Source organism: Manduca sexta, chromosome 14 (assembly GCF_014839805.1).
Source record: "Manduca sexta isolate Smith_Timp_Sample1 chromosome 14, JHU_Msex_v1.0, whole genome shotgun sequence".
Taxonomy (NCBI): Eukaryota; Metazoa; Arthropoda; class Insecta; order Lepidoptera; family Sphingidae; genus Manduca; species Manduca sexta.
In genome coordinates this window covers 8,690,862-8,709,626 of record NC_051128.1, presented here as the reverse complement: position 1 = coordinate 8,709,626, position 18,765 = coordinate 8,690,862, and the positions used below count along the sequence as shown (strand labels likewise).

General features: G+C 34.9%; 2 protein-coding genes across 2 annotated transcripts; both read right to left on the bottom strand.

Annotated features, from left to right (window-relative positions):
* Positions 1 to 1,002: 1,002 nt before the first annotated feature.
* On the bottom strand, positions 1,003 to 13,837 carry LOC115445229 (condensin complex subunit 1). The gene is made up of 21 exons (XM_030171442.2): positions 13,543 to 13,837; positions 13,127 to 13,240; positions 12,868 to 13,040; positions 11,965 to 12,137; positions 11,649 to 11,790; positions 11,323 to 11,418; positions 10,576 to 10,749; positions 9,875 to 10,036; positions 9,503 to 9,640; positions 8,597 to 8,962; positions 8,179 to 8,508; positions 6,807 to 7,019; positions 4,892 to 5,428; positions 4,588 to 4,773; positions 4,177 to 4,388; positions 3,584 to 3,754; positions 3,112 to 3,384; positions 2,770 to 3,034; positions 2,446 to 2,637; positions 2,188 to 2,290; positions 1,003 to 1,267 (listed from the first exon to the last, which is right to left on the bottom strand). Exons 1-21 carry the CDS (start codon positions 13,658 to 13,660, stop codon positions 1,179 to 1,181), a joined length of 4,227 nt encoding a protein of 1,408 aa, XP_030027302.1. The 5' UTR covers positions 13,661 to 13,837; the 3' UTR covers positions 1,003 to 1,178.
* A 3,074-nt stretch (positions 13,838 to 16,911) lies between these two features.
* LOC115445204 lies at positions 16,912 to 18,684 on the bottom strand. Its single transcript, XM_030171399.2, has one exon. It carries the CDS (start codon positions 18,319 to 18,321, stop codon positions 17,071 to 17,073), a length of 1,251 nt encoding a protein of 416 aa, XP_030027259.1. The 5' UTR covers positions 18,322 to 18,684; the 3' UTR covers positions 16,912 to 17,070.
* Positions 18,685 to 18,765: the final 81 nt, after the last annotated feature.

Sequence of the window (18,765 nt, the reverse complement as noted above, 5' to 3'; positions counted from 1 at the left end):
TAAATCCCTATCCTCAATGAAAAAATCCTTACTTTGATCAAAACTAGGCCACTTCGCCCTAAAATAGGGATTATTCTTTAAAATGGAAACATTATATGTTAAAATGTCATATCATGCGTCTGAAGGACTGGTATCTATAGAACAGGGGTGGCCAACCGGTCGATCACGATCGACTGGTCGATCGCGACAACTCCAGTCGATCGTGGCAAGGCAAAAATATAAATACGTAGAACAGACCGCGTAACATACCTAATCACTAACTGCTGAACGCATCGTCTTGTATCATTTTTTAATCAAAATAATAATAAATTGTGTACTGAACTATGTTGTTTTATTGAAGATTTCAAGATGTGTGTAGCTTGGTAGATCGCACAAAGTATTATTAGTGAAAAGTAGATCTAGGATCTTACCAAGTTGGCCACCCCTGCTACAGGAGTAAATTAAAAAAAAAATCATGTCTCAGCCTCAGGTAAAATTGGGTAAAACAGAGGGTTAAAAGGTCACTCGACAGCGCAATTGAAGCTGCGAGCCGTAGAGTAAGTTATATACTCTGTTGGTAGGATATATTTTATTTCCGCCCGGATAGCTGTCACGTGTGTCGCGTTCCGGGATCAGCCTGTATTTATTTTAATAGAAATTTGAATTTTATAAATAAACAATAAACAGTGATACTATTATTTATAATTTAATTTAGACCATAAAGTACATTTAATTATTATCTTTGGAATTAATAAATCAATTTTGTTTTTACTATATACATTTTATTATTATTTTGTTGATGCCATCTGCGATCGCCATGGTCTCTCAAACCAAACAACAAAATTTGTAGTAATTTATTGGTATAAAATGTATTTTACTGGTGGCGAAAATTAAATTATATGCAGTTGTATGCAGGCAAGTCAGAGTTACGTTTTTATGATATTTTAATTATTACAACTTGCATTTTACTCCAATGATACCACGGGTATCATTGATCTGTAAGGCATAAATATTAATTTGAAATAAATGCTTTACCTGCCGTTATATTTATTGCTTTTAGTTACCAAAGTACTTACAGTGTACACTTGTTTTTTTAACATTATAATTAATCACACCTGGCATAAGATGAGATTCAAAATTATAACAAAACTAAAATTCTAACAATTATAATACAATGAAAATAAATAAGAATTATTTTATTAGGTAATTTGCTTTCTTCTGCGAGACGTCTTTCTGGCAGTAGGCTTTTTGAAAACATCCCCATCTTTTTTCTGAAAATCATCATCATCTGAAAATAAGGAAAAAAGAAAATATGAGATTGCCGCAATCTACAGTATCTATTTATCAATTGCTTTACGTTAGTCACACTTAAACTCAAACTCAGCTTAACTAATTTGATTATGTTTGTTGCTCAATATTACCTATGTGGTTTTAAAAAAATATTTATTCGTATTTCATCAATTGTCATACCTACTGTTTTTACGACTGCGATAAAACTTAGTCAACTAATTGTACTTGCACTTGCTCGAATGTTATAGGCTTATACTTCGTACAATTTAGGATGACCACTATCATTGTCAAAGGAACGTATCTTGAGTTGAGACCAATTTTTATCGATTAAAAATATGTTTGGTATCAAGTACCCAAATAATAATATTTCGTAGAAATTAACAAGTCGTAATTTATGTTAACTGTTTTTAAAGCAAATACATATTCCTATTCAATCTATTGTGTGCTTACAGTCGTTTTTAATTAACGATCCCAAAATCACACTTTAATTCAATTGTGAAAAAGAACCAATCAAAACAACCCATTTGTTAGCATGTCCAGAAAACCTTTGTTCTGATTGGTCCATTTTGAGATAGATCGAAAAAAGCGTTTGCTTGTTGCACCAATAGAGGTGTTGTTTTTTGCGTACATTGCATCGATAAAGTACTTAACTTTATAGGCGGGATTTCAATGACAACTGTGACGGGGCTCAAAGTATAGTACAACTAACTTACAGTAAGTGACGCTCGTAAGGTCCGCGCTAATCTGAGAAACCGTCTAACCGATTTGATAAAAATATTGTGATTTTGTTGGTTCCTGATTGAAAGATATGGTTTTAGACTCTATAAGTGGCGCTGTTGTTGTGGTGTAAAAGTTAAAACGTAGTCCATATACAATATTATAAAAGAGCTAATATTAATTTCCTATGCATTTCATTACCTGATTCATCCGACATGTTCGTATTGGCCTTATTGAATCTGGTTGCCGCTTTCCGACTAGACTTTCTTGTTGAAGGTGTAGCTACAGTGTTTGGTGATTCATTCTAAAAAACAAAAGTTAAATTAACTGTCAAGTGGCACTTATTTAAACTCGCGTTGTGTTAACGGTACACACTTCAGATTCTTTGATGGAGGCGGTAAATGATTAAAGCTGAACTTAGTTTTGGGTCATGCCTAGCAAATTGGTCAAGTCCATTACCTCGTCAGGGCTGCTGGAGGAGCGACGTCTGTTGCGTCTCGGCGCAGGTTTTCGTCGAGGCGTAGCTCGTGGAGCATTATCTGTTCGTAGTCCTTCGCCTTCACTGCCCATTTCAGTGTCCCCATTACCTTCCTCGCCATCTTTTACTGCAAAACACTCTTCTATTTTCTCGCCCAATTCCGTAACGAGAGTCTAAAAAGTGGTGCTTAATTTCATTAAAATTATCGAAAAAAAAAATTACTATTTAACATAATAATTATAATCTGTTACTTATATTTCGTTAAAACTGAATTTGGTAATTTTTAATGATAAAATTTAAAGTACCTTAATTTCATTCTTTGCCATTTTGGATGTATTACTCATGAGAGTATTGAATGAATTCATGACACCTTGACTATGTAGTTTATCTTTATAGCAGTCCAGATTTTCTATAAGTTTCCGTAATGACCTCTCATTATAAGTAAACAAAGAAAGGCAGTACGCCAAATCTCGCCATTGTCGCTCCTCAGTAGACAGTTTAAATCTTTGACATAGTTTTTCAACTAACGCTTCCATTTGACGATCTTTTTGAATTAGAGATGTAATGTATCTAAAAAAAAACGATTAGTTACGTAAAAAGAAAAAAATATATATATTTTTTTTTAATACATATACATTTATACTCACTGCATTATAACTCGATAATGGTCCTCTGGTACGTTTAGATCAGGGTCGCTGAGTCGCGATATGATGTCCGGCATCACATTGTAAAGCGCATTGCCCTTCTGCGACAATTGTTTGAAGAACAATTTTGTCATAGATGCGACCTTGGGGTCCTTATCCGCGCAGCATAAAGCCATGTCAGCGATCTGCCCTTTGACGCGCACCATCTCGTGCAGCACGAGGAACGAAAGCATCTTGACCGCACACTGTCGTACTTCTAATTCATCGTCAGATAATCTAAAATCAATAATACAATTTTCTTAAAAACTTTCACCTACAGCAACGTCCACATATACGTCTTCGTCAGAAGAACTCTGGTTAGGTAACATTATAGCGATGTTAGGTTTCTCAAGATATCCTACCAAATAATATTTATTGTTAACACTTAATTTTCATTTTCTTTTTACCCTTGAGGATATTTAGTGAAAAAACTTACATGTGATAAATGTGATGAGTCCATGGTTGTGTAAGGTTTGGAAACCTGAGAGTAAGATCAGCAAATGCTATAGTTAAGTTAGTTCTCAGAGACACATTTTTAGATCTCTTAAGCACTGTAACCATTAATTGCAAACCGTCTTCGCACACCGCACTTGAAACTAACATAAATCTGTAAGAAAAAAAAACACGAAAATAAGACTACATTAAGGTTATAGCTTAAGGTACATTTTTCATACATTTTGTTTCACCTTTAATCTGGGTAACTAAACAAGTATTGGCAAGTAAAGAATTAAAATTCACGTCTAGTTAGTGATTAGTTCTCGCAGTTGAAAGAAAAACGTAAAAATAATTAATATGCATGGATATTTCGGCCTTTAAAATTTAATACGACGACGACGAAACAAAATGTATGAAAAATGGACCTTAAGCTATAACCTTAACCAAAGTAGGTAAACAATAAATAATTTTTGGACATTTTGTCTAATTAATTTTAATGTCCCTTAATTTGAATAAAAATGTGAATCAGCAAAGCTCCACGAGAGCCAACTGTACAGTATACTTTGTTAGTGTATTTAATAGAATGTATATGACCTGGTGAAGGTAAGTGCTGCTGCGGCCTGCAGCGTAGCGCCGCCGCAGGTCGGGTTGGCGAGCAGCCAGCGCAGCAGCGGGATGTATCGTGACAGCGCCGTCCCAGGGCCTACGATATCCCTCTCGCACACGCTGCGTACATACTCCGCGTCCGCGTCATCTGCCACGGCGCCCTCCAGACCCGCCTCCTCCTCAGTCATTGTAGTGTTTGCCTTGCAGAAAATAATTTCATTTAAAAATGTATGAACAATTCTGTCTTACATAAGATGAACTAAATAGTAAATAGAAAATGGTCCACGCAAGCTTTAGATTAAGAAGATTATATTATATAGATTAAGAAGATAGAATAAAGCAGATAAATATGGTAGACTTATTGGTTTTATATGTAGAAATAGATATTTAGCTGTTTACAGATGGTCCTTTGTTAGAGGTGACGCTGGCGGAGCGCTGCTGCCGCGAGGAGGCGCTGGCGTTGCTGACGTTCATGAGCGTGGCGCGGCGCAGGTCGTCCACGCGTCCGCCTGCACGCCGTCCGGGTGTCGCGAATGTACCTGCCTTTTTCTTGCGTTTCTCATCAGTTTTTCTATCCTCACGCACCTAAAATAAAAAATACTAGAATGTTTTATCGCACGAATATTTTTAAACTGTAAATTACGGCAAGCTAAAAAAGATAATAATACAACTATTAATAAGAAACAGCTTAGTCGTGCCTTACCTGGTTCCGTCTCCGAAGCTCACTATACACGCTTATATCGAGATATATGAGTTGCTGCAAAGCAATATGGCCTAGCACAAACACGAAACGTATTAACAACTCAGTCGGCATACTGGTCTCCTCGTCGTTCTCTTTTACCATGTTCTCTTCTATTTTCTTATACATCTCAGCCAAGAGTTTTGAACTAATAACTTCTGGAGTATCGCAAATGGCGTAAATAGTATCGATTGCGTTTGAGGCAAATGACGAGAATTTGTTCAATTTAGAATAAGCCTCCATTAAACTCTCAAAGATTGTATCGAACAAGGAATGATTGGCTGGGTATCGTTGGTTCTTTTTGGATAACGTAAGCAACAGTCGCGCACACAACGTCCTCGTGTGATAGTCACCAGTGAGCCCGTGCGTCTGAATCACTTCAAGATTTGCCAGCGCTACAGTTGGTTTTGCTTCACTAATCATAACAAGAAGCGATAATGCGGCGTGGCTGTCCTCATCGGTAGTCCCGTCGATTCTTTTCAGGAACATTTCCCAAAAAACCTGCAAACAATATAATATTTTGTAGGGGCAGGTTTTAGTTTTAAAATCTATACTATTATATAAAGCTGAAGAGTTTGTTTGTTTGTTTGTTTGTTTGTTTGTTTGAACGCGCTAATCTCAGGAACTACCGGTCCAAACTGAAAAAATCTTTTTGCGTTGGATAGCCCTTTGTTCGTGGAGTGCTATAGGCTATATATCATCACGCTATACCCAATAGGAGCGGAGCGGTAATGGCTGATCTCAGGAACTACCGGTCCAAACTGAAAAAATCTTTTTGCGTTGGATAGCCCTTTGTTCGTGGAGTACTATAGGCTATATATCATCACGCTATACCTAATAGGAGCGGAGCAGTAATGGCTAATCTCAGGAACTTCCGGTCCAAACAGAAAAAATATTTTTGCGTTGGATAGCCCTTTGTTCGTGGAGTGCTATAGGCTATATATCATCACGCTATACCTAATAGGAGCGGAGCAGTAATGGCTAATCTCAGGAAATACTGGTCCAAACTGAAAAAATATTTTTGCGTTGGATAGCCCTTTGTTCGTGGAGTGCTATAGGCTATATATCATCACGCTATACCCAATAGGAGCGGAGCAGTAATGGCTAATCTCAGGAACTACCGATTCGAACTGAAAAATTCTTTTTGTGTTGAATAGCCCTTTGTTTGTGGAGTGCTCTTAGTTATATATCATCACGCTATAACCAATAGGAGCGGAGCAGTAATGAAACATGTTGCAAAAACGGGGACAATTTATTAGTTTTGAGAGCTTCCGTTGCGTGCGCTGCGTAAACGGTTAAAGTTATGCAACAATGATGTATGACGGGATTGTTCCTCTTAAAAAGTTCTAAAAAATATAAAACAAAGTCCCCCGCTGCATCTGTCTGCCTGAACGTGTTGAACTCAAAAACTGCCCAACGTATTAAGATGAAATTTGGTATGGAGACAGTTTGAGACCCCGGGAAGAACATAGGGTCCCGGGAAACTACTACTTTCATAACGAAAAACTAGCCTGAAAAACTTTATAACGCGGGCGGAGCCGCGGGCAAAAGCTAGTAATCTTATAATTGTTTAAAGAATATTTGACTCATTTTTGGTCTGCAATTTTATAAAAAAAATTACGTCATATAAGTTTAAATACAATAATAAATTGATAGATTGTTGAAATTTTGAAATTCAGTAGAAACTAGAAGAGGTAACTGCGAAAAAATAGAATAGACTCAAAATATAAGCATGTGAAGTTATCAACAATTACAAAGCGTGCAAAAGAAAGAGATGGAGGTATATTGTCCAATATGCGTCCACTCCACTTGTTAAATATAAAATAATGCACAAAATGAAACTTCAGCATACCTTATCGGCATGATGAGTTGCTATTACCTGTATGAGTGCGGGCGTGATGTCGCCCTTGGCGAGCCACTTGTCGCAGAGGTGCGCGAGCGCGAGCGCGCCGCCGACGTCGAGCGCGGCGAGCAGCGTGCACAGGCGGCGCGCGGTGCTTACGGCGCGGGCGCGCTCCGCCCGCGCCTCCGTCCGACCCTCCGACTCCAGGTACATCTCGCGGTACGCGCGTTCCACCGCCTCGCGTTTATCCTGCAGATTTCAGTATATATTTATCTATACTATTATATAAAGCTGAAGAGTTTGTTTGTTTGTTTGTTTGTTTGTTTGAACGCGCTAATCTCAGGAACTACCAGTCCAATCTGAAAAATTCTTTTTGCGTTGGATAGCCCTTTGTTCGTGGAGTGCTATAGGCTATATATCATCACGCTATACCCAATAGGAGCGGAGCAGTAATGGCTAATCTCAGGAACTACCGGTCCAAACTGAAAAATTCTTTTTGCGTTGGATAGCCCTTTGTTCGTGGATTGCTATAGGCTATATATCATCACGCTATACCCAATAGGAGCGGAGCAGTAATAGCTAATCTCAGGAACTACCGGTCCAAACTGAAAACTTCTTTTTGTGTTGGATAGCCCTTTGTTTGTGGAGTGCTATAGGCTATATATCATCACGCTATACCTAATAGGAGCGGAGCAGTAATGGCTAATCTCAGGAACTACCGATTTGAACTGAAAAAATATTTTTGTGTTGAATAGCCCTTTGTTTGTGGAGTGCTCTAAGTTATATATCATCACGCTATGACCAATAGGAGCGGAGCAGTAATGGCTAATCTCAAGAACTACCGGTTTGAACTGAAAAAATCTCTTTGTGTTAGATAGCCCTTTGTTCCTGGAGTGCTATAGGCTTATATCATCACGCTATGACCAATAGGAGCGGAGTAGTAATGAAACATGTTGCAAAAACGGGGAAAAATAATTAGTTTTGAGAGCTTCCATTGCGTGCGATGCGTAAACGGTTAAAGTTATGCAAGTATGATGTATGACGGGATTGTTCTTCTTAAAAAGTCCTAAAAATATATTATAAAACAAAGTCACCCGCTGCATCTGTCTGCCTAAACGTGTTAAACTCAAAAACTACCCAACGTATTAAGATGAAATTTGGTATGGAGACAGTTTGAGACCCTGGGAAGAACATACGCTCCCGGGAAACTATTACTTTTATAACAGAAAACTTTAGCCTGAAAAACTTTATAACGCGGGCGGAGCCGCGGGCAAAAGCTAGTATTTAATAATAATTATCTTCGCTAAAATCTGCAATCAATTGAAAGAGATGACATTGACATACATGTTGCAAAAATACGCATTATACTTTTACATTCATTAATCACAATAAATTGATGATAAATTACTTGATCAGGCGACCATATGAGCAGCAACATATTGGCAACGCCAATCTTTGCGGATTCAATGTTGAAGTGATGTGCAGTGGTGAAAAAATCTATCGCTTCGTTGACATCGCCTGCTTGCTTCGACATGAGAAGGGAGTTTATCACTGGTATAGCCTCAGCTATCATTCTACTAAAATGAACCGATTCTTGTAGGAAGGCTACTATACTCTCTTTTTCTTCAAGCCTTTTGTATAAAGCTAGTTCATTCTCGCACTGTTGTGTCAATGTTATTGACTTTCTTCTATCTGGCATTATGTAAACATTCCGAAGGAGCGCAACAAAGTAGTCTATCTGAAATAAAAATATTTATAAAAAATACGCAACATAATTTATAATAGAAATTAGCAATTCCACAGACATTATTTAAAATGATAAAAACCTGATCAGTCTTTTCCATGTCGCATCTAAGCAACTTAGCATCTGGATACTGTCTTTCTGTATGTTTCACAATCAAGTATGCTTTGTAGTAATTTTTCTCCTGCAGGTGTTTCCTTATGGCTTCATACAAATTCTCTAAGGAGGCCTGTGAGAGCTCTGGTTCGTCTTGCGTGAGCACATCTAAATTTTTCTTTATCGTATCAATAACATCAACTTCTATTTTTTCCCATTTTTTTATCAGTGCCGGATCTGGTTCAGTATTAAGTTTCTTCTGTATATCACTCAGTATCCTCTGCTCAGTTGCCAACTGCTCTTCTAATATTTCCAGTTTGAGTTGAGCAGAGAATGGATTAGTTTCAAGGAATACCTATATATAACATTTAATGTTAAAAAAACATATGAACACACATCAAGCCTTAAATAAATATGCCCGAGGGGGAAGTGAGAGAAGGGCGCCTCAAATTTCTGGGAACCTCTCCCAAGATTTTGAGGCAGCTTACTACTGTAAATTTTGGAAACAACCAAATTATTAATACTGCAAATTCACAAAAGTCATTTTATAATTTTAGTCTAAGATACTGGTCCTTCCATCCCTTGAAAAATGTCTCTAGATACGCCCGTGAGTAGAGTAACAACTAGGGCACCCGCTTTGCATTATGGCTGTGCATTTTATATTGCGATAGGGTCTAACGCCATATCAGACACAAATTTCAGACTCCAGACTGATACTGTTACAAAAGTGTTGGTTTTTGAAAATGTTGCTATTGAAATAAAAATATTTTTACGGATTTTATGGCGTTATTTTATATTAAAATGTTTTTCCCGAAGTTTCGAAGACTTTAGACATTTTACAATTAACGCCACATCATTGTTGCTTACGTTATCTAGTAATATAGAAATTTAATACCTTCAGCAGTTGTATGGCAGCTTTTCTGACGAGCGCCGCTTTATCTTTCAAGCGGCCGATAGCACGTTCTAGCACTACGCGTTGTCGTGTTACTGGCACGCAGTTATCACGTTGCAGTCTGCACCAAAACTGAAGGACCTGAAAATGTATATTTGTACCAGGATATTATTATCAGTTTTTAATTTGTCACATAATTTTTTTTCTTATCATGCCAGACTCCATAGCAAGGCCTTCGTAATGAAGGTTTTATTTTATGTATTTTTATTTTTTTCTTTCTACCGTTATCATTACCTCTACAATGGAATATATTTTTATTTATTCTGATTTTAATGTTCACTTCATTATGGTTTTCCAATGATTTAATCATAATACCTTTTGCCGCACATAAGCAGAAAGATCATGTATGTGCTCGTACAAGTCGTCCAAGAAATCATCTCGTTTTGCGCGTTGCTCATCCGACAATCCTTCTCCGCTAAGCTCTACACTCAATACTTCACACATCATTCCGAGCACACTGATGCGTAGAGTGTACGACTGTAATAAAATATTTCATTGAACTCTCTTAGAGTAAGCAATAATGGGATAAAAATGAAATATATGTCGATGTCGCCAAAACCGATGTCGCCAAAACCATTTCCGCCAATAGATATTTGGTGTGCGTGTTATTTGTTAACCATATTGCCAAATGAAATGAAATCTATCAAGTACTCGCAATACTTCTTTAGTAACTGGATTGTAAACATCCCAAGTGACTGGAGAGGAATGTGCCTCTATATTATGTACTAGCTTTTGCTCGCGGCTTCGCCATTCGGCATTCCCTTTATATATTAAGCAATAAATTTTGCCCATTTTTACAACATTGACGCTCTGCTCCTATTGGTCGTAGCATAATGTTATATAGCGTAGAGGCTATATAATAACGCTAATAGGCTATAGCGTTGTTATATAGCCTCAAAAATTGGGCTATCCAACATAAAAATACTTTTTCTAATTCGAACCAGTTCCTGAGATTAGCACACTCAAACCAACTATTCAGCATTATAAGTACAGATTTAAAGAAAAAGCAAGCTTACCTCATCACTTTCCAAGTAAGACTGAAGGGTAGCTATAGCCCCTGTCATTTCTTTAGGCAATTCTTTGGTAAGTTCAAGTAGAAATGCACCACAATTTCTGGCAGCACCTTGTTCAGCACCAGCAACTGCATTTTCTTCATCTGTAGATGCTAATGCTTCGGCAATCTCGCGCACCTGCATTATAAGGCAATTGGAAAATGATAGTTCCTATTGTTTAATAGCACCTAATTAGTTTACAGTTGAACCACTGAACCAATTTTTATAAAGTTTAATTCTTATCCTAGGAAAATATATAGTGTGATCTTTATCACGAAAAAACAGTATCACGCAAGTAGAGCTGCAAGCAAAAGCTAGTCTACCATAAAAATATTGTTTAAAAATTTATGACGAAACGAGCAAGTTGCCCGCACGATTTGTAAGCGATAAGACTGGACAGATTTATATATCTCAAACATATGTGAACAGAATGCTTAAATATGATCATAAACTTAGTGGCCGATTTGTGAATAGGCCACGATTTTGGGACTGCAGAGGCTTACTATACGGCATATTTCAAAGTACATATAACAGCACATATAACTCCAATTATCTGAAATTTTAATGCGGGACCGTTCTTTGAGGTTCAACTGGTAAGTACGAAGAGGTTGCAATCAGAAACTTTTTCGGAGCAGTACAACCTAAGTAATGTTTACTTAAGAAAATTATAAGAACGGCAATACTTAAATGAAGCTCTCTCTTTTTAATTACCATTTGTGGGCCAAACGTTCCAAGTCCAAAGTCTTTGGTGAGTTGGACCACTCCGGCACATATTGGTGATACAGCATGTTCTGTCATTTGAAGTATCTATAAACAAAACATAACAAAAACAAAGTACATTATATAAACATTCAATACTCATAACTAAAGCAAAATTTTTCTATAACACTTGTTTTTCATCATTATTGTAATAAAACCATATTTTCAGATTTCATTACGGTGTTTTATATTATAATAATTTAATTAATAAAAACATACATAATTTGTTGACTTAAAAAAATATATTAGTTGTAGTTGTTTTTTAATTAAATTATTACCTGTACTAGTTTTATGACACAGGCAGTCCCATGGTTGTACTTTTTTATCAAAACTCCCAACACTTGAAACACAGTTTCTCTGACTGTCTTGTTCTTTATTATTTGTTCTTCAAGTGCTTTGTAACATGGATCTGCTATCATGCTAAAATGTTTTCAATTCATTATATTCAAGTTATTCACTAAAAACTAGTAAATTTTAAAATAACATCCCTAAAATATTGTTTTGCACTCATAACAATTTTAAAAATATTTATCAGTCATGTAGACACAGCTAAATAAAGGTGTTTTAAAGATATTTCTATCATAATAAACTTACGACACAAAATTATCTTCTGCCAGGGGAGGGTCCCACAACTTGTGGAGTGGTTGTAGTGCAATCATATGCAATGCTACCAATGCTGCCTGCTTTTCAGACTCTGACCATCCTGATATATCTTCATCATCTGTTGTCTTCTTCCCTTTTTTGCCTAGGGTCAATTTTGTTGATTGCTGTGGTGTCAATAAATTTACAAACTTAACAAGTTTTTAAAGTAAATGGATTCATAACAAAGAAGATATATAGTATCTTTCACTAATTATGGCACCACTCACTTACTTACTTAATTTATATAAATTGATCTCATTTTATCTAAAAAAATTTTTTGTTTCCCTTTGGTTATTTCTTTTCTTTGGCAACCATGGCTGGCATGGCATTTAAATACCAATGAAAGTTATTATTATTATGTTATTATTATTTATTTTTTTTGTATCTTTCTTATTTGAAACTTCATGCATTCTTTTCATTTAAATTTCGAATTTGTATAATTACCCAAGTACCTACGTTTGCCAAGTTTGTATAGAGATACTTATTTTTTTATTCTTTCTTCTTTGTTATATAAAAGAGTTTGTAGATTTTAGTTTGTTTATTATTATTATAATTTTTTTAGAATAACTGTTTTAATTTGTCTGTAATTTGCATTATCGGCTACTCATGAGTTTTTGACTCTCATTATAGGTATCCCAAGATACAGGCATAGCCTAGTTTGGGGACCCCTGACAATAATTGAAATGCTTAAACTCAGATATGCCAATTACTGTTTATGTACTTCGTAATGTTATTATTTCTGTGTTCTTTTTGTTGCAATAAAGTTTGTTGCAATAAAGTTAAATTATTATTAAATTATTATTATTATTAATTATATTGTTATAACATTAATGAAAAAAAAACAGGAAAACTTACTTCTGCAGTTAATTTAATATCCTTTGCCTTCATTATTTGAGTGAATAAATACATTATCATTTTTAATATATTCACATTTTTGATCCTTACATCATTGTCAATTTCCTTATCTTGAAGTATCAGTTCGAGGTGGTTGCAAAGATTTTTGGCAGCCCTCATGACATGGTCAAATCCTGAAAATAAGTAGCAAATTTTGTACAGTTTTATGTGATTTCTTTCATAGTGAAAAAACTAATTTGCAATATTAAAAATGACCTACCTTTGTTTATAATATTCCATTCCAATTTGTTTCCATGTACAATGATAGAAAAATAAGTGTCAAAATGCTCCAAAATGTACTCAACACCTTCAGAGTTGAACGCGCGAGCAGCATCTACAATTTAAGAAGCATTTTACTTAAAAAAAATATATCCCCACAACTGTAGGTAATTGATATTCCCGGGGCGCTTAACATTCTAAGCAGACAATTCTTATTATTGTCGTAGGTAATATGTAGTCTAACAGGGAATATCTTTATAAATTTATTTCATAAAATTTGGCTGTAGAACCTAAAAGCGAACCCATGGCCTTACTCCTTAAAAAAGTTTAAAACATCCAACTTTTTGATTTATTGTTGAAATTGATATTGAATCTATTTTAGGTACTTATTTATATAATAGAATTGCATCTACAAACCTTGTAATTTAGACAATAACAAACGCGGTTGTACTACATCTTCGACATGATACTGTCCAGCGTGAGATTCCAATAATTCGTCCTTTTGCAAGGGTATTGAAAATTCAAAGTGACTCATTTTGTAAAATAATGCACAATTTTTCTTCTTTCATGTGATAATACTGTAAAAGGCCTCACAAATTGGATTATTTAAACTATTATTCTGGCTACGATGCTAAGACAGTCGTTATTATTTTTTAAATCTCATTTCAAACCAATTTTCAAAACAAACCAACGGTCAGTGTTGCCATTTTTGTGCCGTACCAGCAAAAAGGCCTGGATTACATGGAATGGCGTATGAATTCAGATATGAAATTAGTAATTTGAAAATACCGGTGTTAGCCTCACTACCTATTTTAAAATCATGATAGTTTATTGTTTTGTTAAAGCTATAGTATAGTAACTCTTTTAAACTAAACCACTTGCCCTAACGACCAACCCTCAGAACAATGACAAGCAGACCAACCGCTGAATTCGTCATTCGAAAAAAATTTCGTCATATTAAATTTTAAAGGCAGAAATATCCATGATTATTAATTATTTTTACATTTTTCTTTCAACTGCGAGAACTAATCACTAACTAGACGTGAATTTAATTTCTTTACTTGCCAATACTTGTTTAGTTACCCAGATTAAAGCCGAAACAAAATGTATGAAAATGGACCTTGAGCTACCACCTTAATAGCAAGAATATTAGTAAGATTGACCAATGAAAATTTCATATATGGTGCGTTCGGGTAAGATTGGATACGGTGTAAGATCGTATAACGCAAAAATACCACGAATCTATGGTTATTTTTTAGTTTAAGTTATGTAGGCGATTACGCTGTCTCTTTTTGCCCCACCCTATATAAGGTCAGGTGGGGCAAGTGCGCCGACGGGGTAAGTGCACCTACCCTAAAAAAATCGAGAACTATTGATGTTATACAATTACCGCAATCTTACATCTATGCCACTAACTGAAATACAGTTCCACTAAAAAACATAAATGGCTATGTTCATTTTAATACGATTTATTCGCCATTTTATTTTAAGTGTCATTTAGACCTGTAAACCGAGATGACCCCGTGAAAGATAACATCAAATATTTCAAGATATTTAACATATTTCTGTAAACCAGTAAGGTGAATACATAGTTTAAACCTTTTATTTTAACTTCCTGCCTGAAATTTATTTATATATACTAAAATAAAGGATTTTTAGCAATGTGATAAAATGTACCTAAAATTGTCGAGTAGGGCAAGTGCGCCACAGTTAGTAGTCGTATGGCGCACTTGCCCCTGATCCATATATAATCAACCTTTTTTGAGAATAAGTTTTACTAATATGAATTATTATTATTAAAATGTTATACTTAACAGCAGAATTTTTTGTACTCAAGGTATTTCGTTTTGAGCCGACTTAAATAAAAGGGCGTATTAGTTAATTCGTTTTTACAAAAGAAAAACTGAAATACCTTGGTCTAGAGCAACTTTACGTGAATAGGTTGCAACCGTTCGATCAGGCACGTTATCTGGATATAATGCAGCTAAAACATATCAAATGTCATAAGGCCAAATTCTAAGTAATTGAGTTATAATGCATTCAAAATTGTTAATTCCCACTTTTTTGTGTTTTTTTTAGTTTTTAGAAATAAAATAGATTTTATATTAGGGCTACCATTTTTTTATTCCAACATATTCGCACACAAAACTCTAACATAGCAAAAAATTATATATCAAAAAAAAATCTAAAATGTTTTCAAGCCCTGATTTACATATATATGGCGCACTTACCCCGAATTTGATTTGACAGCCATAGTTTGTTATAATATTGAGTGATTAAGAATTATCCAAGAGCAATGCGAGTAAAACTTATTTCTCTATGGACTAAAGTGAGTGTTTTCTTTATAATGTTTCATATTGGCGTTTTTTTTCACACAGGCGCACTTACCCCATTTCCAGAGGCAAGTGCGCCTACCACCATGTTTTTTACTTTGAGCAAAATATTATTAATTTATGGTCCGATTTCCTTGAATAGCTATAGGTTGTTATCACAAAATACCAAATATTCTTAAATTAATAAAATTACATTCTTAAGTAAGCACAAAAAGAAATTATTTTGCATTGAATCCAGCTATGAAAATTTTATGGCGCACTTCCCCCGACTGACCTTACCACAGTTGATGCTACGACCAAGAATGGGTGCGCTATGTGCATTGAAACAAAAAAGGTGGATTTCGCTCTTCTTAACATTTTTGAGATTTCTGTTTGATTTTGTGGACCTTATACTAGCATTAGAAGCGTTATTAGAACGGAGTCCGAACTTACCCCGCGAAGGTTCGATCTTTTCTAAGGGTTTTAAATTTCTATACAGATATTATCATCTATTTTTAAGCTTACCCAGAGAGAATTGGAAGATGATTAAATTATTACATAAAGGTAAAATAATAACCAGTTTCATGTATAAAATGTTGGTATCGCCTAAATGTTTTATGGGAAAAAAATATATTTTCGAGACTCCTCGCAACACACCGAAAAACCGTCCGAAATTAGCCGAACGCATCGGTTATAACGACGAAATAGTAAGGTCTCTTTAATCAAATGCATGTAAAAAGCGTTTCGTTTATAACGACTATCGGATATAGCGTCCAGATTCGGTGATCCCTTCCATGTCGCTATAACCGGTTTTCACTGTAATTTATATTTTTATTTACATAGTTTCTGTAATTAAAATGTATCCAGGTTTATAAGAAATATTTAAGTATAAAGGTTTACTAGCTTATAAGAAGAGGCAAATCCATGGAATAGGCCCTCTCAGTACCCTTTTTTGTTTTGGTCACATTCAGACTATTTTTATTAGCAAAAGCTATGTCAATAGCCTGTGCACAAATACTCTTCCTTTCAAGTCGGGGACCACCTGGAACCCAGGGCCTGTGGCATTTTGCAGTAATGCCACCCTATAGTTACGTTGCTGCTTAGGATTTTCTGTGACATTGAGTTATATACTATACATGGCACTCTTAATAAAATAAGGACCCATTCCAATATAGAAATTTGTGGCAATCATCGTACAACCAATTTCTGTCTGCAACCTTTTAGTTTTTTCCCTTTTTTTGATGATATCGGTTTCATTTTTTACCTATCTCTAATAAGCTCAATTTTATAGCAACTTCAAATAAAAAGGTACCATACAAAAATTAGTTTTCCGACGACTGCCATAAATTAAAAATTTTGAAATAGGTCATTATTTTATTAAGAGTGCGACATATATTTACATTAAAATATATTGTAACTTAATATCGCAACAAATTGTCGTTATAAAAATGCTGGGTAAAATAATACGCAAAAATTCAAATATCTATATAATGTCTGCAAGATCCAGTGAAAAGTATAACCTATCACAGTAAAATATTTTTTGATGCAGAGTCTAACAACAGGTGCAATAAAGAAACATAATGAAACATGGAATTAGTAATTACCTATGTAGTTCATACATAGGGCAGAAAAATTATGAATGCAGAGTCTCTTTTAGCCTAGTATGATAGTTTTCCACCCTTTTTAGTACTTCAGTGACTAGTTCTTTATCTTTTAATGACATAACCATTTCCTCATGATATTTTCCAAAGCTGTCTGACACTTTTATCAAATTTTCTTCTGAACATTGTGCAATGTACATACATACTAAAGTGCCTAATGAAGCTTTTAGTTTTAATGTAAGATTGTGCTTTTCCTCAACATTTTCTTCTTCAAAATCACTGCCATTCCTTTCACTTTCTGTTAATAGACATACTGTTTTCCACATTTTAAAACTTTGATTGAAAAACTTCTCTGGTTCACTTGTTGTACTTAATTTTAACATCTTTACTATAGCATTTATTGTGTCTACAATGTCGATTAAATCTGTATCTATTTCTTTTTGATCAACCAACTTATTTACATAGTAATTAAGTGTGGGGTTTATTATAGTTAAAATATCTTCTATGTTGTCTTTGTAGAATACTAGTGAATTCTCAAAACCAACTAAATTAATAGCTATGTTTAGACTTATAACCAATATCATTTCCAAGTCGTGCATTTCACAGTCACTTATATGACTTTGTGTAATCTCTGTAAAAGCTGTTACTAATGACTGCAGAGCTTTGTCTTTTACAAAATGATTAAAAAAATGTGCACGGTATTTATCAGTATTGAAATATCCACATATAGTATTCAAATGGTCTAAAGCTCCAGTTAATAGTTCTTTATCAGCTGAACACTCAAGGTAACAGTATAGTACAGAGGAATGTTCAGTTTCAATGAACAGGTCCATCCAAACAGATAGATCATCGCTTTCAGCCATACATAGACATGTTGTCATCAAGCGGAGTAACTGTATGATTATTGTAGTTTCATCAGTCTTTAAACTATCGAATAACTCCCGCAACAAGTTGTCCATTTTAAGTATATCAGCTGCAATTTGCTTCTGGCAACACATATTGCCAATAATACCGAAAAGTATTTCTTTAATCCTGGTTGAACCAAATGGTAAGGCAAAGTGAATAAGATTTAAGGCATTATGTTGATGTAAAAATAATGCAACATCTTTTTCTGTAGTCATGTCCCACAATGTGCAGAGATTTTCTTCAAACGCTTTACTTTCAGTTTCATCCTTTAAGGTGTCGTTTGCTAAATTAAGTAATTGTTTTAAAACAAACCGTTGACTGTATGCAGTATTTCCAATAACATCTCCGGCTAGTGGCACCGGATCGTCGGACTTCATATTTTTTATTGATTATATTTCCTGTAATAAAGTATGTAGTGCGTATGTATTACTTTTATTATTAATTCTAAGCACTTGCCTAGATTCCGCTTTGGATATTTATCAAGGAGTTTAATATTTCCTACTCGAAGAGATAAACACTATAATTTTTATTCAAAGAATCGAAATTAATGGACTTTGGCCAAAGAAGAAGGCTTAGAATTATATGGAATTTGGGCAAAATTGGTAAAATTTAGCCTAGTATTATAAATTCTTTTTAATTTGGGCGCAAACAAAGAGAATATAATATTGTAACCACTATTTGCCACCAGATTTGCCACTATTTACATTACAGGCGCAAATGCAACAAATGTCAAAACAATGTCAAACTGTAGAATATGGATTTTAGAGAGTTTAGATGTAAATACAATCGATGTTGATCTATATTCGAATTTATTAGATTGT